Source organism: Haliotis rufescens, unplaced genomic scaffold, assembly GCF_023055435.1.
Source record: "Haliotis rufescens isolate VD_foot unplaced genomic scaffold, xgHalRufe1.0.p SCAF_39, whole genome shotgun sequence".
NCBI classification, from domain to species: Eukaryota; Metazoa; Mollusca; class Gastropoda; order Lepetellida; family Haliotidae; genus Haliotis; species Haliotis rufescens.
This window is the reverse complement of record NW_025964101.1, coordinates 3,054,376-3,080,972: the sequence shown is the minus strand read 5'-3', so window position 1 is coordinate 3,080,972 and position 26,597 is coordinate 3,054,376. Positions and strand designations below refer to the sequence as shown.

Genomic DNA, 26,597 nt, shown 5'->3' with positions numbered 1-26,597 from the left:
AACACACACACATTATTAAATATAAATGCCATTACAACATGTTTCGTTTGTTTCACAACATTTCTAACATATTAAATTACCCTTACCTATGAATATTTTAACCAGATGTCCCCGAACCAGAAGTAAATCGCTGCACATCATGCAGCTTTTAACGTTTTCGGTTGCAATATGTATCTCCTTCCTTTTTGTTTGAGCGCCATATAATTATGGGTGTAATATTTCCTCATGTTCGACAATCTGCCTATTTTGTTGAACTAGACTGATAACCTATAAATGAGATTAAACATTCATGTCCAACTATCAGCTTCCCATTGACACACATGTGCCGCTGAGACTATTCATGCGCTGGCCCAATCACGGCTTTCCCTGAATGTAACCATACACCCAGTTTTCCAGGCTTCTGAACTGAGTGGCTGTTGGAGGGAAAATAGTCCAGTGTGTTAAACCCATTACGCTGTCCTTTTAACGCTAAGGGTAGAAGCCAGTAACACGTCCGTTCATTCAGGTACTCGTTTGAGCAGGGTCAGTTCGCCGTCTACAGATCTGACAACTTGGCCAGCCATTCAGCGACTTCTCCAGACAGCGATCGTGAGTATATATTTAGAAACACAAGCATCCCTGCCTAGCGTATGCACACAGAGAAACAGGCGCCTCAGGTGCGTGAGGAGGGGCCGTTTATATATTTCACAGATATCTGGCGTGTTATAGGTACCCCCAGCATTTGCCGTCCAGCTAAACATCGTTGAATATTCTCTAGACTTGCTCAAGTCTCTAAGGCAATAATTATTAATTTAAATAATAATGTCTTCATTATATAAAAGTATATAAATAATAAGAGCAACTTATCGTGCAAAAGACGTACTGTCCGCTTATCTAGGCTTGCCTAGAATTACAATGCACCCATGGACTTAGCATTCAGCACAGCCTTAGAGCAAGGCCCAAGATCCTCGTGAAGGAGCAGACAAGAATCCGGACCATGTGTTTCTTGTTTTGGCGGCTTGTATCCAATTTTCGGATATGTCATGCCGGCGCTTTATCCTAGATTAGCTACGTGACTGATTTATCCTCAGTGGAATCATGGTTTAGTTCATTGGGATACTACTGTTGATACCTTGCGTCTTACGTCCCCTCGGGGGATTTCTAGTTCGATAAAGCCATCCCTTCTATGCATCAGCCTAGCGATTACGTATCTCACATGAAATTCATGTTTTATAGATATATATGTTCGATAATGATTCATGAGCACATGCATATGATAAGGTCGGATTCGTTGAATGAACTATGCTTTTAGTAGATATTTCTTATGATTATCGGAACTGTTGTCACTTTTATCATCATCATCATCATCATCATCATCATCATCATTATCATTATTATTATTATTGGGTTTCTTAACTTCGGGCTGAGGAGGATATCGGAAGGTTTTTTTAAATGGGATTGGGAAGAGAATGGGAATGTTTGTTGAGACAAGCGCACCGCTTACTATATATTTCCATATAAGCTAGGTATTTTTTTAGAACCGTATCCATGTACTATTTTTTCACTAAAGATATTTGGTGTTGAAAAGAAAGTGACAAACTATTATTGAAATACAGAAAACGAAATCGACGACCTCATGACATGTTTTGTACCTGTTCCAAGGCAGTTATATAACTGCCTTGTCCCTCTTGTTCTCTCCACCCATCAGTTGATGTGAATCGGTGTTTATATCCGCCGAGAACATACCACATTTCATAACACATTTTCACAAGTATCGTTGTAATGTTCGACATTAAAATGATATCCACATCGTGTGTAATTGGTTCCAGTGGTTGCACAGAAGGTCGGGGTATATATATATACTGACATCCTCATTGTGCCTAGGGCTCGTATTTCAGTACACATACACTAAGGTGTGAGTGTATGATTACCGAAATGCAAGATCTAGATATACAGAAGATGAAATTTATGCGCTATCTTTGGTTTCTGCCTTGTCTACCAAATACGCGTTGGAAACATGCGCGCTATTTCACATGCACTGAGTGTAAAGAAAATTTCCCTTTATGTTTCATTGTTCCCTTATCTCCATCAGTATGTGAAGAAGGCGTGCAGTTTAACCTTCCCCAGGTGTATATATAATCAAGTATTTGTTATATTACCTGACAAGGAAAATCACTGCACGCTAGCGTTCCACGGCGAGGGGAGGGGGGTGCAGAGATTGGGTGTGGGGGGTGGGGAGGGGGGATAAAGAGCTTTTGAAAATGTAAAGATGGAAGTATATCAGGGAAGGACAAACATATGGGGAGGGGTTGGGGTGGGTGGGGTGGGGGTTGCAACATTCAAGTGTATGAAGTGTTCCTCGTTGTGAACCCCAGGGTCATGTTATATTACCCTGTATAGCTGTGACAATTATGGCCATATGTTTTATTGTCTCGTATCTCGTTGTGACACTCAGGACCATGTTATATTATCCTATATTACCCTGAAATAGCTACGCGATAAATCGCACGATAAAACATTGTATTATCATGACAGTGGGGGGATGTCTAGTGAGTTGTTCCCCATAGATGTAGCTGGGCAATGCAGATAAACGTAGAGGCCGGAACGATCGCATCCAAAAGTGGGATAGCTGCCCCTCATTGTTTATTCAGCCTGCAGTGTTTTGTTGTAGGATTAATAACGAGTCGTTGATTCCTTTATGAGATATCAACACAATGTACAGCCTCTTTTGGGATGATGATAAAATGTACAGTCTTTAGAAATATTTATCCGCATTTTAATAATGATAACTCCCTGAATAGACTTCTACCTCGGCAATGTCGGAAAAGTCCTTTTTGTGAACAGTGGGTTTGGTATTGGTATTTCCGGCATATTCTCACATTCCTCACGTCGATTATCTGTACCTTGTCACCCAAGACCGATCGTAATATCGTACTATAAAACACTGCGTGGAGAATAAACAACTCCCACTCTACTTTGAGTGTATTCTTCTTCAACGTTGTATTAATCTACGTTCAGGGGTACATAATATGTATGTGTAGCGTTGTATAAATCTACATTCAGGGCTGCAAAATATGTATGTGTAGCGTTGTATAAATCTACATTCAGGGCTACATAATATGTATGTGTAGCGTTGTATAAATCTACATTCAGGGCTACATAATAATATGTATGTGTAGCGTTGTATAAATCTACATTCAGGGCTACATAATAATATGTAATTATGTATGTGTAGCGTTGTATAAATCTACATTCAGGGCTACATAATATGTATGTGTAGCGTTGTATAAATCTACATTCAGGGCTACATAATATTTATGTGTAGCGTTGTATAAATCTACATTCAGGGCTACATAATATGTATGTGTAGCGTTGTATAAATCTACATTCAGGGCTACATAATATGTATGTGTAGCGTTGTATAAATCTACATTCAGGGCTACATAATAATATGTATGTGTAGCGTTGTATAAATCTACATTCAGGGCTACATAATATGTATGTGTAGCGTTGTATAAATCTACATTCAGGGCTACATAATATTTATGTGTAGCGTTGTATAAATCTACATTCAGGGCTACATAATATGTATGTGTAGCGTTGTATAAAATCTACATTCAGGGCTACATAATAATATGTATGTGTAGCGTTGTATAAATCTACATTCAGGGCTACATAAAATATATGTGTAGCGTTGTATAAATCTACATTCAGGGCTACATAATATGTATGTGTAGCGTTGTATAAATCTACATTCAGGGCTACATAATATTTATGTGTAGCGTTGTATAAATCTACATTCAGGGCTACATAATATGTATGTGTAGCGTTGTATAAAATCTACATTCAGGGCTACATAATAATATGTATGTGTAGCGTTGTATAAATCTACATTCAGGGCTACATAAAATATATGTGTAGCGTTGTATAAATCTACATTCAGGGCTACATAATAATATGTATGTGTAGCGTTGTATAAATCTACATTCAGGGCTACATAATATGTATGTGTAGCGTTGTATAAATCTACATTCAGGGCTACATAATATTTATGTGTAGCGTTGTATAAATCAACATTCAGGGGTATATAATATGTATGTGTAGCGTTGCATACATTTACATTCAGGGGTATATACTATCTGTGAAGGCATTGTATAAAAATCTACATTCAGTGTAAGGAAGAGAATATATGGATGTCAACTTCTTGACACTCTTTCATCAGGTGAAGGAGTATAAGCATATACTCCGAAACGTTGTGTTCCTCATAATAAAGAAGTTGACATGCATATATTCTCTTCCTTATGTGTATCACTTCTAAATGCCTTTCAAAGACCTACATTCAGTGTACATAATATTTATAATGTGCAGCGTTGTATAAATTAAATACAGGTTACATAAAATTCCGGTGCAGGATTGAATAAATCTACAGTCAGGGTTACATAATATTTCTGTGCAACGTTGTATAGTTCTACATTTAGGGGCGTGTACTATGTTATGTGCGGCTTTGTATAAATCAACTTTCACGGGTGTATGATATTTATGTGCAGCTTTGTATAAATCAATTTTCACAGGTGTATATAATATTTATGTGCAGCTTTGTAAAAACCAACTTTCACGGGTGTATAATATTTATGTGCAGCTTTGTATAAATCAACTTTCACGGGTGTATAATATTCATGTGCAGCTTTGTATCAATCAACCTTCACGGTTATATAATATTTATGAAGGCGTTGTATGACCAACATTGAGTGTACATAATATTTCTGTGCAGCGTTGTATAAATCAACATTGAGTGTACATAATATTTCTGTGCAGCGTTGTATAAATCAACATTGAGTGTACATAATATTTCTGTGCAGCGTTGTATAAATCAACATTGAGTGTACATAATATTTCTGTGCAGGGTTGTATAAATCAACATTGAGTGTACATAATATTTCTGTGCACCGTTGTATAAAATCTACATTGATGGGTACACAATATTTATTTTAGTCATGTTAACATCCGTGGTATATAATATTTCTGTACGACATTGTTTATATTGTTCATCCTAGGTACGTTATTTTATTTGACATTTGATAATTTTTTTTGGTTTGAGTCCCGTCCGGGATTCGAACCAACACTGCCAGAGTGAGGCACCTAATCGCCTATGGAAATGTTTTGTCACTTTTAGTTACAGAGACAAATCTTTCTGTACACGTATGTACAGGTATGTTTCAACTATCCAAGATGGGAGATAGTCTTGCTGAAACAATATGTTAACCAAGAAATGTGCACAAGAATGACTTTTGGGTGAAACCGACAAATGGTATAGATTCAACAATAGTATTACAACATTAACTGGGTTTACAAATCAATTCAAATTACTGCACAGCAATTACAATGGCAGTACACAATATACTGGTAGTACAATATTTAATGGAAGTATAAAATGTGAGAGCAGTGGAAATGACAATGACAAGATTAATAATCACCTCACCACAACCGTGGCCAAGCTTCCGAGATAAGCCTAGGCTGAACACCAGGGTGAAAAGTGATTTTGGTCTTGATGTAATGTCAGATGAAATGCGCCCGCTCTACTTATATAATCTAACAAGCTTCCATAACTTTCAGTGCAAGGCCAGTACAGCGTCACGAGAAAATCACAGAATATTCCACATGTTTCTATAACGCTTGGCAACTATCCATGCGATTCCGTAAGTTTACAGAAAATTCGAGCATCCAAGTACAATAACTACCTCACCTCTGCTTACATTAATTAGTACCACATTCCTGACAACTTATCATTGTCCAAATACATTGCAATGAACTTCTCCTGAATCTCAACAGAAACAAGGTAATACAGTTACAATTATTGTTTAACAATAAATTACAGTCATATAACAACGGGCATGTTTAAATAACCATGACGGGTAGATAATCTTCTGTACAGGTATGTTTAAATTACCATGCAAAGGTAGACAATCTTTCTGTTCAGGTATGTATAAATTACCATGCAAGGGTAGACAATCTTTCTGTACAGGTATGCTTAAATTACCATGCAAGGGTAGACAATCTTTCTGTACAGGTATGCTTAAATTACCATGCAAGGGTAGACAATCTTTCTGTACAGGTATGCTTAAATTACCATGCAAGGGTAGACAATCTTTCTGTACAGGAACGTATTAATTACCATGCAAGGGTAGACAATCTTTCTGTACAGGTATGTTTAAATTACCACGCAAAGGTAGACAATCTTTCTGTACAGGTATGTTTAAATTACCATGATGTGTAGATAATCTTTCTGTACAGGTACGTATAAATTACCATGCAAGGGTAAATAATCTTTCTCTGCAGCGTTGTTTCAATTGTAAACTAAACATAAACAATGTCCCTTCATTGCGTTGTATAAAATCAATGGTTGGGCACGTTTTCTTTTATTAACATCCAAAATTAAAATACATATCAATCATTGTAGGGGTCTATAATGTTTTCATCTACATGGGTGGCCCAACGCGCTTTGAGCAGTTTTCCAGTTCACGGCGTGTCAGCTAAAAGCGCGAGGAAAGCCCGAAGCCCGTCTTAGACGTTTACCACTTCGGTGAAACCTACGAGCACGGGTACTTGGATTCGAACCCATAATCATAGGTTTCTGGCGTGCCGAAGGGACGCAATTTTGCACTGCGAATTGCGGCGCTCTGGACGACTGGGCCACCCATGCCTCCTCTAATGACGCTACGAGTAAAAAAGGGGAGATAAATGCCTATCAAACAAGAAATGCGTGAATGTTTGCCTCACCCGCCTCCTCCACTCCTTGATAAGGGCAGTGCCATATCAGTTGTTTAAACATGACCTTATGAACCTTGTCAGGAGATGGATGAAATTCTGTCAGATGAAACTTACAATGCATTGTTTCCCACTGTTATCTGTGACCTTGACATGCTATGGACCAGGTAAACTTAACACACTCACCGGCCGCCTAGTACATTAGATTTATTTGTTTGTATGTCGTTTAAAACCGCAGTCAGCAAAATTTCAGCTTCACGACGGCGGTCTGTCTGGACGTCGAGTCTTGACCTGAAACACCAGTGATTGACATCATGAGCGTCAATCAACGCAGTTGGGATACGATGACATGCATCAACTAAGTCAGCGAGCCTGACCACCCGATCCCATTAGTCGCCTCTTACGGCAAGCATTGGATGCTGAAGACCAATTCTGACCCGGATCTTCACGGGTACCCATTACACGTGTTTAACTCGGGGGGATGTTCCTAATGGTGTCCTCACACCCACTCCACAGACATGATTGTTCCTCATTATATGATCACTGGTGTCATTGTTCCATAACAGGAAATTATTATACTGACCGGTATTAAGAGTTGACGTCTGTCTGGAGAGCGGAAGGTCGATGGCTCGATACCCTAACAGCGTCATACCAAATATGTTAAAAGATGGTACTTTTTGTTACCCTGCCTGTCTTTCGGTATTAAGGGGAAAAAACAAGGACAAGGCGACTGGGAGTCATTATAGCATAAAACCGGCGGACGTCCTTACTAGTACAAGCACGTCGTTATGTATGTGCAATAATCATGAACGCGACGTTAAATACCATTTTACTTCGCCTCACCACGCCATTAAAGTGGTAAACGTCACTTTCCTCACCCATTTGAGGACACGCCGCGCTATGACAGAAATAATGAATATCTCACTCACCAACATAAATATCCTACAGATGGAGCTTAAAGGGGCTATGACTGTAATGGAGACGAAGCAAATAGCCAATCCTGTTGCTTTTGACAATGAAGTGTCTCATTAAGGCGGAATCTGTCAAGGTTGTAAGTCAATAGATAAAGTCCCGCCGCTTCCGGCTCTACTCAAAGGTTTCATCTTAAACACATATTTGGGCGATAGCCTCGGCCACCTATCGCTTCCACTGGCTCGTGGATAGGTGGTTGGAGGGGAAGATGGCAAGGCGGTGGGCGGGGAACATGGGAAGATGATTAGATGAAAGGAATAGAAAATAGGGAAGATGGCGTGAAACAAATAATAGTTGCCACCTATCGCTTCCACTGGCTCGTGGATAGGTGGTGGGAGGGGAAGATGGGAAGGCGGTGGGCGGGGAACATGGGAAGATGATTAGATGAAAGGAATAGAAAATAGGGAAGATGGCGTGAAACAAATAATAGTTTTGCAATGCTTGAATATAAAAAAAAAAATGTTTTACGATGTGCTTCAAGTAAACCAACATTGGAAGCCGAGATCCTGAACGTTAAAGAGAAATTGCCCCTTCATATCTACAGATAACAGCTCAGATTGCCTCCATTAATCACGGCCTCCGTGGTCTTTACAGTGTTGTCACGACCCCTAGTGTTCAGTACATTCCCCCTGTGCACTCAAAGGAACGCACTCATCCGTTGGTAGGAGACTTGTGGTAAGTGGCAGTTGAAATGTGCCGCTGTTTACCCAGCAGGGAATGGGTACCCCATACGTGAGGTGGATGCAAAAACCTCTAATGCCCGTAGACAGTTTGGGTTGTATACTCCCCAGGGAGTTGATAATAATAACTGGAATGCATACGGATCCACTGGTCGGAGAACAAACCGTATTTGAGCAGATACTAGTGTACTTGGATAAGTGTGGAATATAAATGTATAATGGAATAATTATATATTAATAGTGGGTCTTTATATGCACCCGTGACCCCCACCCCCCAATTATCTGCCTCCTTAGTGTAGGACGCCAAAAGATATGAAAAGAGTGTGCTTGTTACCCTGCCTGGCACTCTGAATCAAGGGGCTAAAATAAAGACTGGTCGGTTCGGAGTCAGTGTCTGAGTCTGAGTTGGGTATTCATATTAAACTGCGGCCTGGGGCCAAGCAGTCACACACACTCGTCGCATGATACATAGGAGTGCAATAAGGTTCAACGCGATGTCGTACCCCAGTTCACCTCAACTATCACAGAAAAATATTGTGTTTTGAAGCAGAGAAAAAAAAATACTCCGTGTCTCACAAACTTGGGGGTCACTCAAAGTCAACAGTAAAATAACATTGAGATTTGAGAAGTTCATGCTCGTAAAATTCCTATTTCTGTTGTAGTCGATCTGCTCTTGAACTATTATGTTGTGAGCGTATGAGGGTAGCTTCAAAACGCAGGCGACAATATTTGAGCTGTGTCAGTGTATGAGGATAGCTGCAAAACGCAGGCAGCAATATTTTGGTTGACTCAGTGTATGAGGGTAGCTTCAAAACGCAGGCAGCAATATTTGAGCTGTGTCAGTGTATGAGGATAGCTGCAAAACGCAGGCAGCAATATTTTGGTTAACTCAGTGTATGAGGGTAGCTTCAAAACGCAGGCAGCAATATTTGAGCTGTGTCAGTGTATGAGGACAACTGCAAAACGCAGGCAGCAATATTTGAGCTGTGTCAGTGTATGAGGGTAGCTTCAAAACGCAGGCAGCAATATTTGAGCTGTGTCAGTGTATGAGGATAGCTGCAAAACGCAGGCAGCAATATTTGAGCTATGTCCGTGTATGAGGATAGCTGCAAAACGCAACAGCAATATTTGAGCTATGTCCGTGTATGAGGATAGCTGCAAAACGCAGCAGCAATATTTGAGCTGTGTCAGTGTATGAGGGTAGCTTCAAAACGCAGGCAGCAATATTTAAGTTGTGTCAGTGTATGAGCTTAGTTTAAAAACGCAGGCAGCAATATTTGAGCTGTGTCAGTGTATGAGGACAACTGCAAAACGCAGGCAGCAATATTTGAGCTGTGTCAGTGTATGAGGATAGCTGCAAAACGCAGGCAGCAATATTTGAGCTGTGTCAGTGTATGAGGACAACTGCAAAACGCAGGCAGCAATATTTGAGCTGTGTCAGTGTATGAGGATAGCTGCAAAACGCGGGCAGCAATATTTGAGCTGTGTCAGTGTATGAGGGTAGCTTCAAAACGCAGGCAGCAATATTTAAGTTGTGTCAGTGTATGAGGATAGCTGCAAAACGCTGGCGGCAATATTTGAGCTGTGTCAGTGTATGAACTAGTTCACTGACGGGGTGGGCTTGTTAACGAACAGATCTGAATAGTCCTTCTTTATGTTAACCTAAATGAATTGCGTATGTGGCCATTACCCTAAACAACCTTGCAGCGGCTTGACTGCTTGACCCTACACGTTTGTCTGACGTTTGTCTGACGTTTGTCTGACGTTTGTATAAAATCAGTGAACAGCAAACACCGAGTTACGACTTCACGTGGGTTTCCGATAAACTAAGAAACGAAAACAAAATGGCAACAGACTTTGACATCACATCATGCCTTAACTGACTAAATGATTCGTAGAAATAAATACGTATTGATTAGAATTTTGAACTAGACAGCTTTACGGAAATGTTACTCGCCCAATTTAAAAGTCACTAGCATTTGGCTAGCGGGCGAGCGGCTATTTCAAACACTGAGCTGTATAATGGCTATCAGGGCAATCTTAGTTATAATCGATTTTAGACCCCAACAATCACCATACAATTGTCCTTTTTCACTTGCACAATCCGATCTTTGTGCGGTTGTAAGACGGCTAGTAGTAAAGATCGCGATCTTGAGGATTTACAATATTTGTAGCGCTAAGATCCTTTTGTGCACGTGGACCCTGGTCAGACAAACCACTGGTTGACAGCATGGGCAACGATCCACGCCGTCGAGGCGCGTTTAAATATACTCGTCAAGGCCACACATTATGGCGACCCGATCCCTGCTAAACTCGGCTTGTAGCAAAAGGTCGGGCTTCTTGGGACCTCTTATGCCTCGGATTCCACTCGGGTGTTTCCGAGATACCGGGACATAATAAGTTCCCGGCTGTAACCCATGGTAACGGGTGCGGCTGGTCTGTGGACAAGGATCGTTGCACTGTCTATCAACCACTTGTTTGTGTGATTATTTACAGGTCACTACGATGTAGCTCTAACAATTCTGACTGGAAAACGAATTACTTCTGAAATGTGTTTTTTAGGAAACATACCATTTTAACCTCACCTCGCCCAATTTATTAAAGTTTGTAACTTCCTTTGGAGATCAGGATTAGAATTGGTCTTCTGCAATCCATGCATGGAGAAAGAAGCGACTAACGGGATCGGGGGGTCAGGCTCGCTGACTTGGTTGATGTATGTCATCGTATCCCAATTGATGTCAATCACTGGATTGTCTGGTCCAGACTCGATTATTTACAGACCGCCGTAATATAACTTGCATATTGCTGAGTGCGGCGTTAATCAACAAATAAACAAACAAGATCGATGCTCATGATGTCAATCACTGGATTGTCTGGTCCACACTGGATTATTTACAGACCGCCGTCATATAAATTAAATTACTAATTAAATTACGCATTTATATAGCGCTACTTATCCAGACATACTGCCTGCTCAAGAGCGTTCAGTCGTATGCTCTTTTGAAGAGGATGGTCTTGAGTTTTGATCTAAAGGTGTTGACATCTTCAGATCCCCTGACATCAATGGGCAGTGCATTCCATAGAGTTGCACCTGCTTTTCGGAAGGTTCTGTCGCCATATGTTGTTCTGCTGGTTGGTGGAACAGCAAGCTGTAGTTTGTTTGCAGATCTCAGTGTTCGGCCAGGTTGGTAAAGGGCAGTGAGTTCCTGGAGGTATACTGGGGATAGCCCATGGATCGATTTGTAGACAAACATGATCAGCTTGAACACGATCCTGAGTCTCACAGGTAGCCAGTGCAGCTCTTTCAGGACGGGTGTAATGTGTTCACGCATTGACTTCCGTGGGATGAGTCTGGCAGCAGTGTTTTGCACACGCTGTAGTCTATGCAGATGCTGCTGCTGGATACCATACAGGAGACTATTACAATAGTCAAGTCTTGATGTTACAAATGCATGGACTAGGCACTTGACTGATGCTGTGTCTACGTATCTTGCTATCTGTCTGATGTTCCTGATGTGACAGTAAGCTGTCTTGCACATACTGCTTACATGGTTATCCAGACTGAGTGTTGAGTCAATGATCACGCCTAGATTTCGGGCACAAGAGTTTTGCTCAACCGTACAGTCCCCAATTTTCAAACCAGGAAATCGTACTTTGGACTGCATCTGTTTAAAGCTGATGATCAAGAGCTCAGTTTTGTCATCATTAAGTTTGAGAAAGTTGCTTCTCATCCAGCATCTGATGTCATCTATGCAGCTTGAGATTGCTGGAATATTGCTGATTGCTGCGTTTAACAACAAACAAACAAAACAAAGTTTATAGCACTGTTACTACAGCATGTTTCCACGTTATAGCAGTTATGAGTATTTGTGAATTTCAAAGCATTAAAAAAATACGTTAAAACAATTTCCGACTGCTGTTCTTAATACAAGCTGTTCACGTTGAAAAGTGTAACTCACACTTTACAAAAGCCATATAAGCAAGATGGAGGAGCCTCGTGGATCACATTTCACCAGGGGTAATATAGGGTTTCAATGGGACCGACTTGCTCGCTACTTTGAAGTCAGGGAACAATAGACAACACCAGTTACCTTATCGGGTGACGAGGTCACAGCCTGGGTACAAGTCTGTCCAGTGATGAAAGCCTGGCCCCGTTCTTACTTTGTGAGTTTGCCCAGAACCAGTGACCGAGACGCACATTTTATCCCATCTATGAGAGGCAGGGTTGTGGTAGATTGCTTCCTCATAGAATAGCTGTATGTTGGCAACACGGCAATTGGCGGACTAGTCTGTCTTACAGACCCTGATACAAATATATATCAAATACAGCCCATGCAAGTCTATAATGTTTGGCAAGTTTAGATCACTGCAGTATCTGAAAATGAAGAGAGTCACTGGGCTCCTTTTTATTATATTTTTATTAAGATAACTGAACAACTGTTTTTTTATGTACGATATGTTCATTTCAGAGACTAGATGTTAGTCTATTGGCGGACTAGTATAACGTTCTATAGGTCCGTGAAATTACATTGTTAGAATTACATTCTTTGTATCTAGAGAATACATGTGTGTTTTGTATTTACTATGCATATATTTCTACTATGAATATTGCTACCATTTCCTTCATTTAGAAACGTTACTTAATGGCATTGCCGAGATATATAAACATCACTCATGAATAAATGAATGCCTGATGTGATATAATATATTCTATGCCCAAAATCAAATGATATTCCCTTGAAAATAATCGCCTGCTACACATCTGATAGTCAGCGCCTGTTGTCATTCATATCAGCATGAGAATCTGTATAGATCTGGACTATTTTCATAAATTAAAGTTTGAAATTGTGTTCATGTTACTATTTTGCAATGTATGTGTTGGGTGGAGTGGAAATTACTTGTGTATATTATTTTGATGGGGATGCGGGTGATTTTAAAAAGTGGGTATTCTGCGCTGGTGCTCCACTGACCCCTGGGTGGCGTTATTTATGCCATGGCGCTGGGAAAAGCTGGGAAAAGCGTCTGCACAACAGTGCGCTACCGTCCGCTGCAGCTGCACACACGCACTGCTTATGCAAACATATAGCTGAACCAGGTACAGATGTATGAATATATATGAGAAAGCCTCACTTGCTTGGAACATTGGCAACTTCATCTTGAGAGAGAGAGAGAGAGAGAGAGAGCGAGAGAGAGAGAGAGAGAGAGAGAGAGAGAGAGAGAGAGAGAGAGAGAGAGAGAGATTCAGTCCAATTTGTTGTCTTGCTCTATCGTGTTTTTGGCCGTCATTTTTATTTTGCCTCTAAGCACTGCTAAGCACCTCCTAAAGTTGCTAACTTTCGCTCTTCTGTTGTATTGCCCAGCGCTGGACACATGGACTTGAACGCCCACACTACTGTTTATTGTAGCCAATTTGATGACACAAATGTCGCCAATTATGCCCGTTGTCTACCATTCAGACATACTCCTTGTCAGAATTGATTAGCAGATCATAGCCATCTTCCCGAGGCAAGGGCGTTAACTGACTGTAAAAGTCCAGTTTCCACACTTGCCGAAACAGGCTGGAATTTCCAGGCTCGATCGTAGCGCCACCAATGGCTATTACAAATTATGTCCCTTCTATGTCCTTCTTATTGACCAATCAGACTCCATCTCTCATATCACTTGCTTCAAACAAAATGGCGGCGCCCTATGAAGACGATATGATCGATAATCAAGATCTATATTGTAATATACGGGTCTTACCCAGCGAAGTGCATCAAATCACTTGAGCATCGTGATTAAAAACATCAAAAATTTTGCAAAATATCTCTCCGCGGCCCGTTGTGGGTACATATGTTCTGCAAATCCGGCAGTCTACCGAAATCTGCACTTTAAAATCCATGTTGTTTACGAACCGGATGTCTACATCGACTATGCATAGACTAGCCAAAATGTAGTACGGGAAGGGTGGAAACTGGACTTTTATACTCAGTGAAAGCCCTTGCCTCGGGAAGAGTGTGTGAGTTAAGTGAGTTAATATTTAACGTCACATCGTCAATATTTCAGCCATATCGTGACGAGAAGTACATTAATAATACATATATTTATACAATATAAAAAGCTGTCAACGAAGGACAGTACAATAACTAGAATATCACAGAATCTATTTAAAACTAGTTGAGAATATATAAAAGTCATAAATATCAGAGAACACAATATAAAAATTGGCTAGAGATCGCCAGCAACTGAAGATAGATCACCATGCTAGGGTCCATGGGGACTTACAGTACCTTTGCTTCCTGCATGGACCCCGGCAGGATTTATAGATGTCAACAGTAGTTGTGATAGGTGATGGAGGTGAGGTGAGGTGATATGGGGTTTAACGTCGCGTCCAAGATTATTGCACATATATAGCGACGTGCATGTGCGTGTGTGTTTGTGTGGCTGCTTGTACTAGTCCGGACCGATGCCGATTTATAGCTAGCTCACTGAGATACCATGCCGCAGTTTAACATGATTACCCCACTCAGACACAGAATACTGACTCCGAGCCGACCAGTCCTTGTTTTAGCCCCTTAATGCCGAGCGCCAGACAGGGTAACAACAAGTACCATCTTTTAACGTCTTTTGGTATGTCGCGGTCGGGGATCGAACCCCGGACCTTCCGCTCTCCGGGCGGACGCTCTACCACTAGACCACGGCGGCGGTCGATAGGTGATGGACGATGATAGTGGTAATATATCAGTTTGAATAGGCTTAACAGTCTTGTTTCAGAAATGGCAGAAGAGAAAGCAAAAAGCTTCATCGAGGACAGTACTGCTGTCGACTCCGGGGCCTACTCTGCTAACTATGGCGCTCATCGTGTTGGGATCTCCATGCAGGAATCGGTGGAGTATTACTCCAGATGGGCAGAGGACGGCAAATATGAACAAGTATGTGTAATTCGCTATCTTCCCAAGTTTCAGTATTATTATCCACCTAAAATAATTTTTCATGTAAATCACACCTATAATCTATAACTATCGTAGTTTTGTTTGTTTGTTTGTTTGTTTGTTTGTTGTTTAACGCCGCACTCAGCAATATTCCAGCTATATGACGGCGGTCTGTACCAGACAATCCAGTGCCAGACATTATGAGCATCGATCCACGCAATTGGGATACGATGACATGCATCAACCAAGTCAACGAGCCTGACTGCCCGATCCCGTTAGTCGCCTTTTACGGCAAGCATGGGCTGCTGAAGACCTATTCTACCCCTTATCTTCACGGGACTTGCTTCTTTGGGCAGACATTTACGATATTTCAAACATGGTAGGGGTCATGTTGTTGCAAATTCAGTGCTTACCCCAGTCTCACTGAACCAATCTACATTCACACAAAACTACCCAGCCACAGATTACATTTTACATAGTGTTGCAGGATCGAGTGGTGGTTAAATAGACATAATCAAATTTAACAACAGTTCTTTCAATTTCAAATTACATAAAAAACAACAACTCGGTATAGTTTCTTTTGCCCCTCACCAACCATATCACCAACCCTCTTTTGCGTTATCACCATATCACCAACCCTCTTTTGCCATATCACCATATCACCAACCCTCTTTTGTCCCCCACCAACCATATCACCAACCCCCTTTTGTCCCCCACCAACCATATCACCAACCCTCTTTTGTCCCCCACCAACCATATCACCAACCCTCCTTTGCCATATCACCATATCACCAACCCTCCTTTGCCATATCACCATATCACCAACCCTCTTTTGTCCCCCACCAACCATATCACCAACCCTCCTTTGCCATATCACCATATCACCAACCCTCTTTTGTCCCTCACCAACCATATCACCAACCCTCTTTTGCCATATCACCATATCACCAACCCTCTTTTGCCCCTCACCAACCATATCACCAACCCTCTTTTGTCCCCCACCAACCATATCACCAACCCTCCTTTGCCCCTCACCAACCATATCACCAACCCTCTTTTGTCCCCCACCAACCATATCACCAACCCTCTTTTGTCCCCCACCAACCATATCACCAACCCTCTTTTGTCCCTCACCAACCATATCACCAACCCTCCTTTGCCCCTCACCAACCATATCACCAACCCTCTTTTGTCCCTCACCAACCATATCACCAACCCTCCTTTGTCCCTCACCAACCATATCACCAACCCTCCTTTGCCCCTCACCAACCATATCACCAACCCTCTTTTGCCCCTCACCAACCATATCACCAACCCTCCTTTGCCATATCACCATATCACCAACCCTCTTTTGTCCCCCACCAACCATATCACCAACCCTCCTTTGCCCCTCACCAACCATATCACCAACCCTCCTTTGCCATATCACCAACCATATCACCAACCCTCTTTTGTCCCTCACCAACCATATCACCAACCCTCTTTTGCCATATCACCATATCACCAACCCTCTTTTGTCCCTCACCAACCATATCACCAACCCTCCTTTGCCCCTCACCAACCATATCACCAACCCTCCTTTGCCATATCACCAACCATATCACCAACCCTCTTTTGTCCCTCACCAACCATATCACAACCCTCTTTTGTCCCTCACCAACCATATCACCAACCCTCTTTTGTCCCTCACCAACCATATCACCGACCCTCTTTTGTCCCTCACCAACCATATCACCAACCCTCTTTTGTCCCCCACCAACCATATCACCAACCCTCTTTTGTCCCTCACCAACCATATCACCAACCCTCCTTTGCCATATCACCATATCACCAACCCTCTTTTGTCCCTCACCAACCATATCACCAACCCTCTTTTGCCATATCACCATATCACCAACCCTCTTTTGTCCCCCACCAACCATATCACCAACCCTCCTTTGCCATATCACCATATCACCAACCCTCTTTTGCCCCTCACCAACCATATCACCAACCCTCCTTTGTCCCTCACCAACCATATCACCAACCCTCTTTTGCCATATCACCATATCACCAACCCTCTTTTGTCCCTCACCAACCATATCACCAACCCTCTTTTGTCCCTCACCAACCATATCACCAACCCTCCTTTGCCATATCACCATATCACCAACCCTCTTTTGTCCCTCACCAACCATATCACCAACCCTCTTTTGCCATATCACCATATCACCAACCCTCTTTTGTCCCTCACCAACCATATCACAACCCTCTTTTGTCCCTCACCAACCATATCACCAACCCTCTTTTGTCCCTCACCAACCATATCACCAACCCTCCTTTGCCATATCACCAACCATATCACCAACCCTCTTTTGTCCCCCACCAACCATATCCCCAACCCTTTTTTGTCCCTCACCAACCATATCACCAACCCTCTTTTGTCCCTCACCAACCATATCACCAACCCTCCTTTGCCCCTCACCAACCATATCACCAACCCTCTTTTGCCCCTCACCAACCATATCACCAACCCTCTTTGGCCCCCCACCAACCATATCACCAACCCTCCTTTGCCCCTCACCAACCATATCACCAACCCTCTTTTGTCCCTCACCAACCATATCCCCAACCCTTTTTTGTCCCTCACCAACCATATCACCAACCCTCTTTTGTCCCTCACCAACCATATCACCAACCCTCTTTTGTCCCTCACCAACCATATCACCAACCCTCCTTTGCCCCTCACCAACCATATCACCAACCCTCTTTTGTCCCTCACCAACCATATCACCAACCCTCCTTTGCCCCTCACCAACCATATCACCAACCCTCTTCTGCCCCTCACCAACCATATCACCAACCCTCCTTTGCCATATCACCATATCACCAACCCTCTTTTGCCATATCACCAACATAACACTGACACGTGTCAGAGGGGTACACAAAGTACGTGTTCTAGACTGCCAGTTGTCGGACTTTCATTTTAGGAAAGCCTCGGTGGCTGAGTGGTTTGAATCCCGGATGGAACTCAACCCCAAAACGTTCTAGAATCTGTGCTTTACTAAGAAAGTGCTATCCCAAATATAACATTTGTTACTGAGGACTTTGTTTCCAAACGTAATGTAGAAATGTGTCGTCTTAGATAGTCTGAAATATTTTATTGATTGAAAGCGACAAATTCTGACCACAATAGCTGATTTATAATTCTATTAAAATGAATTAGGTTGGTTGGTTGGTTTGTTGTTTCACACCACACTCAGCAATATTCCAGCTATATGACGGCGGTCTGTAAATAATCGAGTCTTGACCAGACAATCCAGTGATTGACATCATGAGCATCGATCCGCGCAATTGGGATCGATGACCTTCATCAACCAAGTCAGCGAGCCTGACCACCTGATCATGGGCCCATGGGTCAGAGTGCGCTCGATTTCAACATGTATATGTAACTTCCGTAGGGGAGGGGATTTTTTTTTTAAATGAGTTGCTTGCCCAAAATGAATAGTTTATTAGGTAGTGGTGAAAGAACAAATACACATGCAGTTTGTTTTGTGGAAAGTACCCAACCGTCCAAATGTGTGTGTTAACAGTGAAAATGAATAGATTGTTGGATGTTGTTCAGTATATATATTAGTTGTAAATAGTGATAATAGATTCTCTTATCCACCCCCCACCCCCCACCCCCCCCTTGAAAATCAAATGGATCAAATGTCATTGATCCCGCGCTTCTAATAAGCCACATAATAGATTATTACTCAATGTTTCCTTATATCTTAATATCTTTCCTTGAAGATTAAACTCAACAATAGACTATTATTTATTTTGACCGTGGAATGACCGATTTCAGATTCAGAGTGTCGCCAGTGGGGTTTGCATCCCAATTCTTTAATTTGCGGACCTGTGATTGTTGACCTCGGCGACCTCGGAACGTTGTGAAATTTAACTAATAGTTTTTCAAATTTTCATATACTAATAAGACTAAGCTAATAAGATGTGTAATGTGTTTTACGTATTACAATGTTCACACTAAAGAAATAAGTCAACCCTTTGATGAGAAAAAATAAGAAAGTCACAGGTTAAACAAATTCCTTAATTTGAGTTCTAGATTTCCTATTCACCCCTTCAGTGTGTAGTGAAATATACAAGCGATTGATAATATACTAGTTTAGGGCTACATTAAATAACAACGGGCCTGGTACCATGCTTTTAAAATATCGTGCACGCTAGGGCGACTCACGCCGTATTAATACGGACTACAAAGAGTTCTGGTTTATGTTAAAATACTTTGCACAAAAGAATGTCTTGCCAAAGTTGAAAAGTTGGGATGTGTTTTTAGTTTAAGAAACTAGGGATATGTTTGAAGTTACTCGTAACTGACGGCTTATTCGTGAAAGTTTTAAATACTCTTATGTTCTCCTCCACAGTGAGTGAGTAAGTGTGGTTTTACGCCGCTTTTAGCAATATTCCAGCAATATCACGACGGGGGACACCAGAAATGGGCTTCACACATTGTACCCATGTCGGGAATCGAACCCGGGTCTTCGGCGTGACGAGCGAACGCTTTAACCACTAGGCTACCCGACCGCTCCTCTCCTCCACAAATGTTACATACAAACAAGAAATATAGACCGACACAAATCTATTTAATTTGCCCAATAAAACTATTGTCTAACTCGTTTTGCACTAAGTTTTATTATTCAAACGCATGTACACTGACACTCCTTTATCCAAGTTAAAGCATTCGCTCGTCACGCTGAAGACCCGGGTTCGATTCCCGACATGAGTACAATGTGTGAAGCCCATTTCTGGTGTCCCCTGCCGTGATATTGCTGGAATATTACTAAAAGCGGCGTAAAACCAAACTTACTCACTCACCTTTATCCAAGCTTGTCAAGATTATTGAATACATAAATTGTTTTCCGCAACAAACCGATTAAATTACATTGTACATCGTCTTAAAGGATATATCGATACAACAGAGTTCGAATTTTTTAATAGAGGATTAATCATCACAAAACCACGAATGTCTGCTCATACATTTGGTATACTTGGTATTTCAGGACTTAAGTTTAGAACGTTACAAGGGACCAATCTTTGCTGCCACTTTCCTGGCAAACCATTTCCAGGACAACAGAGCATCGACAAAAATATTAGACGTTGCGGCAGGAACAGGATACGTTGGCGAACAGGTAGGGTGGTGATATTTATGTTGTTGTTGATGCATTTGGAATTATTTTAATAACTATTTGCCAGATGAAGTTATGTATGATAATTTAATCAGATTGAATCGAGATTGATACACAGAAAACATCCCCTTTCATTCTTACTATACCAATTACATGACGGTTAAAATGAAATAGAAATTTAAATTGACAAAGAAAGAAAATAGTTAAGATGGGTGAAGATTATTCGGTGTCACGTGCGTTAGTCATCACTTGTTTGTAAACATAACGGTCAGTGCATGCTTGTGGCCGCCAAGCACAATGGAGAGCTGTGGCTGGTGGCAGCGGTGGAATAGAGAGCCACGCGCGAATGTGGCTCAAAACGAAGATTATGGTAGCGAATAGGTCCAGGGTATTTATCCTAATAGATATAATACACTTGATAATCGAGGATGTCATCCGATAATTGAATTTCTTAAGTTACGGGTAGCAGATATAGACAGAAGAAAGACAAGTTCTATGGATGAACAACTTCTTTATTACAATTAGTGCGACGTTTCGGTGTAGATCCTAACACCTTTATCAAGCAAGTGATGGATAGTGCTTACTTACTTACTTACTTACTTTGGAGATTTAACGTGCGCTTTCCGACTGATGCGTATTTCGCACACGGGACCGGCCAGGCCATTTAATGTGTTTCCGAAAGGGGCGAAAGTGGTCTGTACAACCCAAGAGGGGGGTTTTAGGGGTTGCTTATATAGAATTTGGGAATTTTGAGATTTGGAATAGATGCCGACGGGATTGGGGAGGAGAACTAAGGGAGCTGGGTATGGTTTGTTTATGTGATTTTGATTTGGTAGGTTATTGTGTTTTTAGATGCGTTTTATTAGTTCCGTTTTTATTAAGAATACGCCTAAGGCCTTGAAGTTTTCTATTTTATTTTGTGGGTTTAGGATTGCTTCTAGAGTTAGAGCCTTGTTTAGATTGAGGGTGGTTTGTAATGCGGTTCGATGTGTTAGGTAGTGTGTGCAGTGGATGAGTGCGTGTTCTGGGGTTTCTGGTTGTTTGCAGTGTGGGCAGTTACCTGTAGTGTGTTTTTTAATTTTTTTAGGTGGTTATTTAGGTTGGTGTGTCCTGTTTGGAGTTTAGTGATTACTCTGTCGATTTTTTTGGATGGATGGAGAATTTTTGGTTTGGTTAGTGGTTTGCTGAGCACTTTTTTGATTTGGCTATTTGAGTTGAGATATAGGTTATGCCATTTTTGTGTGATTTTTTGCTTGTTTACACTTTTAATTTCTGATTTTGAGATGGGTAAGTTTAAGCTTATTTCTGGGATTTTGAGGGATAGTTTAGCTGCTTTATCGGCGTTTTCATTACCGTATATTCCTACGTGGGCGGGTATCCACAAGAAGGTTATTTGTTTAAGTGCTGAACAACATAGGTATATATACTTATTAACATCAATGTTTATACAGTAAATTGATTGATGGACACAGAGAGCTGATTAAGATGATTGGAAGCCAGTAAATGACTAATGTAAACAACCACGGAAGCTGATAGTGATGATTGGAAGCCAGTGAATTGTCTAATGGACACAGAGTCAGCAAGCAGACTGATAGAGATGATTGGAAGCCAGTGCATTTAATTGGATGGGCATAGGGATTTAGCAATTAGGTGATGGTAAGCAGGCGGGATGTAGTAGCCTTGGTCTCTGTTCATTGCTGGATGGATCCTTTTGATGTAGATGGCTTCTAGGAGTTTTCTGACTTTGTAGTCTGATTGTTGGCCAGGACCTTGATGTTGTTCCACTGGATGTTGTGATCGGGGTGGGTTTGGGAGTGTTTGGAGATGGCTGATTTTGAGTCAATTTTTTGTACTGAGGTCTTGTGTTCTTTAATTCTAATGGGTGGGGGCCTGGATGTTTCACCTACATAGGAGTCGCCACAGTCACATTGTATGTGATATACGGCTCCAGCTGGGTCTTCTTTCTTTGATGTAGGGGGCTTGCCATTGGCACTGAGGATGTTCTGGATTGTCCTGCCTCTCTGGAATACTGTATCAATGTTGGCGTGGTGTTTGAGCAGTCTGCGGATCTCGTGGCTGGCTGTTCCTATGTAGGGAAGACTGATGACAAACGGGGCTGTCTGTTGTCGTGGAGGCCGCTCTCTGGGGCTGAAGATGCTGTTGATTGTTTGTTCAACTAGGCTGGAAGGATAATTGTTGCCCTCTCGCCCAAACTATGATACATTCATAGCCAATGTTGAGAAAGGGCTTCAGCAACTCGCCCCAGGGGGGGAAGTTGACTATTTGAGACATCAGATCTCAAACATTTTAGAAAACAATAAACTACATAAAGAGAACTTAAAGGTAGCCTGGTGGTTAAAGCGTTCGCTTGTCACGCCTATTGTTAAAAGCGATGTAAAACCATACTCACTCACTCACTTCATGGCCTAGGCCTGTTGACAGTATCTCGGCATTGTGAATAGTGTCTTGTGTGGAATGAGACGTTGTCTCTGTGTAATAATGCTGATGAATGTATGTCACATTTATCGACAACTCCAACGTTCACTTAGCCGTCCATTAAACTGATCATTGAATGATTTTAATGAAACTTGCTAGGAGTACTCATTTTCCCTTTCGTAGCCACCCTTTAACGCTACCCTCGGCTTTTGTTCCAGCTTCAGACGCGGGGCTTTAAGTCTGTAGATGCTCTAGAACCAGCCGCAGGGATGCTGGAACAAGCCAGGAAGAAGAACGTCTACACCAACCTGTACTGTGAGTTCCTGGACGACAAACGTCTCCCCATAGAGGACGGTGAGGAACATCTTCTGACGTCGCTCTGGTTTTAATTTAATATTAAATAATAATAATAATAATAATAATAATAATAATATACCGCGGGTATCCAGGTACTAGTATCTGCTCAAATGCGGTTTTTTATTTGTTCTCCGACCAGTGGATCCGTTTGCATTCCAGTAATCATTCTCAACTCCCTGGGGAGTATTCAGTCCAAGCGGCACTAGAGGGATTTTACATCCATCTCACATATCGAGTACCCATTCCCTGCTAGGTGTATAGAGGCACATTTGAACTAAGTCACTTGCCCAGGGGTACACCACACGTTTTGACACTTGTGTTTCGGGTGTATGTACGTATTCTGTTTCCACCATCTGGTCGTCTACCATCGGACGAGTGGGTTCTTTTTGAGTGCACAGGGTGAATGTACTGAAGACCTGTAAACATTGTTTGTTTGTTTATTTTTTGGTGTGTTGTTTAACGCTGCACTCAGCAGTATTCCAGCTATATGACGGCGGTCTGGACAAGACAATCCAGTGATTGACATCATGAGAATCAGCAGTCCTGACCACCCGATCCCTTTAGTCGCCTTTTACGACAAGCATAGACGCCTGTTACGGCAACATGGTTAGTCCCAAGGCTGAATAACAACCCCGTCACAAGCGGGATACGATCTCAGCACCTGGCGCTAATTCGAACAATGGTTGGTTGGTTTGTTGTTTAACGCCGCACTCAGCAATATGCCGAGTTTGACCTTGCGTTCTGCATCATGACGGAAAGAATGTAACCAAGCGGTCAATTTCTGAAAATGGCGGTTGTCGTGCTTGGCGTCGTGCCTTGGTGCTCATGCTGTCAACCATTAGTTTGCCTTGTTTTGGTCGACGTAATATTTCTGACCACGCTATGTATTCTGTTGCAGACACGTACGATTGCTGTGTCACGTCAGGGGGGATGGGAGAAGGGCACATTCCATGTGACGGCTTGCACGAACTCGTCAGAATAACCAAACCAGGTGAGCTATGCTCCCCTGCCAGTACTTATGTATGCATTCCCGACACTGACTGTTATTCACTTTGTTGGTTTGTTGTTTAACGCCGCACTCAGCAATATTCAAGCTACATGACGGCGGTCTGTAAATAACCGAATCTGGACCAGACAATCCAGTGATTGACACCATGCGCATCGATCCGTGCAATTGGGATACGATGACATGCAACAACCAAGTCAGCGAGTCTGACCACCCGATCCCGTTAGTCGCCTCTTACGACAAGCATAGTCGCCTTTTACGGCAAGCATGGGTTGGTGAAGACCTATTCTACCCCGGATCTTCACGGGTCGTTATTTACTTGAGTTGGAGGGACAAACTTATGTAAGTGTAATTTTTTATTTCGATAACATATTTTTTTCATGGTATCCCAATTTAATGCTTGTTTGTTTTATAACGCCACACTCAGAAATATTCCAGCTTTATGATGCTGGTCTGTAAAAACTCTAGTCTGGACCAGACAATCCAGTGATTGACATCATGAGAATCGATCTACGCAATTAATCCCGTTAGTCGCCTTTTGCGGCAAGCATGAAGACGTGTTCTAACCCGGATCTTCACAGGTAGTATCCTAATTGCGTCGATCAATGCTCATTATGTCAGTCACGGGTTTGTCTGGTCCGGACTCTATTATTTACAGACTGCTACCATATAGCTGGACTATTGGTGACTGCGGAGTTAACAAGAAATAACAAACACACAAAACTGACCTATTGTTGAAAATCCTGTTAACTACCTTTTCTTCTACTTTTGTTTTACAGGGGGTCTTATCTGCATCGTGATGAGGGAGGAATACTTGTCTCACGTGGGGGAGTACAAAGACAGACTAGAGCCACTGATGCAGGAACTAGAGGATGATGGGAAATGGGAACAATTGTCACGTGATGTCGTGCCAAAATACTCGTTTGACAACAATGGGGTTGTCTTTAAATTCAAGATATGTTAATGATTCATAGTATTGTACATGTATATGTTGCATTCAATTCCATTTATAACTTATACATCGTTGCAATTGTGCATATTTTTGCAATCGGTATGAAAGTGGTGGTGAGACATTGGGTTATGTGTGACACTATATACCATGACATTTCCAGATAAGAAATAAATATTTTCATAACATTTTTGTGAAAATTCTGAATTCCTAAAACCGCGAAAGAGCTCAAACTCATCACGTGACATTAATGTCGCTATATTGTTTCAAGATTTTACTGTAGCTCTGACGGGAGTTTCTTGGGTGCTATAGTTTTATGTTCTTTACTCCGCTTGTCTGTTGAGATAATTTATATCATTTGTCATTTCAATATCGACGGGGACAGATACGTGTTTAGTTGTTCATAAAAAAAAAAAATTAAAAAAAATTTTGAGAATCACTTCATATACCTGTCATTTGATACTCTCCCCAGATTGAGTAAAGAAACGGTTTTTACACCTGGGAAACCGTAAAAAAACTCATTAATGCTAACATTATTCTCTACCATCAATGACATCGTTAAAATGTGTTTTATGCTGCTTTGAACAGTATACATTATATATCATGGCGTGTTAGATTTATGTGGGAGGACGTTTGTTGAACCAGCAGCATAGGAAAGATTCTTACAGTCGGTAAAGATATGGATTCGAACCTTCGACCAACATGACACGACCAAGGGAGAACCAAACAAGCGGGTCACCCGTTTACTACTTAATCAACCATCATAATATCTTTTATAAACCTGGAAAGAAATTAAGCAAGAAACTTGTAGAAACATTTACAAATGAGATTGATGTCATTTCAGAAAATACCTACGATACTCACACTACCTGATGGTACATATGTAAAGAAACAATCTGTGTTATTCTAAATGAATGCAAGTGCTGGTTCACATCACGTGATGGGGACACACACACACACACACACCGCCGTGATATTGCTGGAATATTACTGCAAGCGGCGTAAAACTACCCTCACTCACATCATGCAATGGAAGGGAGCGGAGGAAACAAGTGGAATACAGAAATTACCATTACCAAGAAACAATTACCAATTTTTCCATGGAACCTTTTATTGGATATTGGTTTCCGTGTTTGATTATTTCAGCCATATAGCGACTTCTGTATAAAAAGGGTACGATTTTCTAAAATTTTACTTTATATTGGCGAATACAGGAAGTTATGTTTATTTTTTCCCAAGTGTATACTTGTCAAGTGAGTGTACGCTTTCACTTCAAATGACATTTTTAATTTGGATTATAATTCTGTTATTGTTTGTGCAACATTTTTATGTATACTATGCAAGATATTGACTTGAATAAAAAAACAAATGGAA

At 41.5% G+C, this 26,597-nt stretch overlaps 1 protein-coding gene across 2 annotated transcripts; it reads left to right on the top strand.

The window, feature by feature from the left end:
* The first annotated feature begins 369 nt into the window (after nt 1-369).
* Nucleotides 370-26,597, top strand: LOC124147189 (methyltransferase-like protein 27). Of its 2 annotated transcripts, none has more exons than XM_046517805.2 (6): nt 370-588; nt 15,139-15,307; nt 20,350-20,478; nt 23,130-23,265; nt 24,167-24,259; nt 25,054-26,597. In XM_046517805.2, exons 2-6 carry the CDS (start codon nt 15,152-15,154, stop codon nt 25,236-25,238), a joined length of 699 nt encoding a protein of 232 aa, XP_046373761.1. In that variant the 5' UTR covers nt 370-588; nt 15,139-15,151; the 3' UTR covers nt 25,239-26,597. The 2 variants fall into 2 exon arrangements, with proteins under 2 accessions (XP_046373761.1, XP_046373760.1); XM_046517804.2 differs by having other exon boundaries at nt 371-588; nt 15,150-15,307.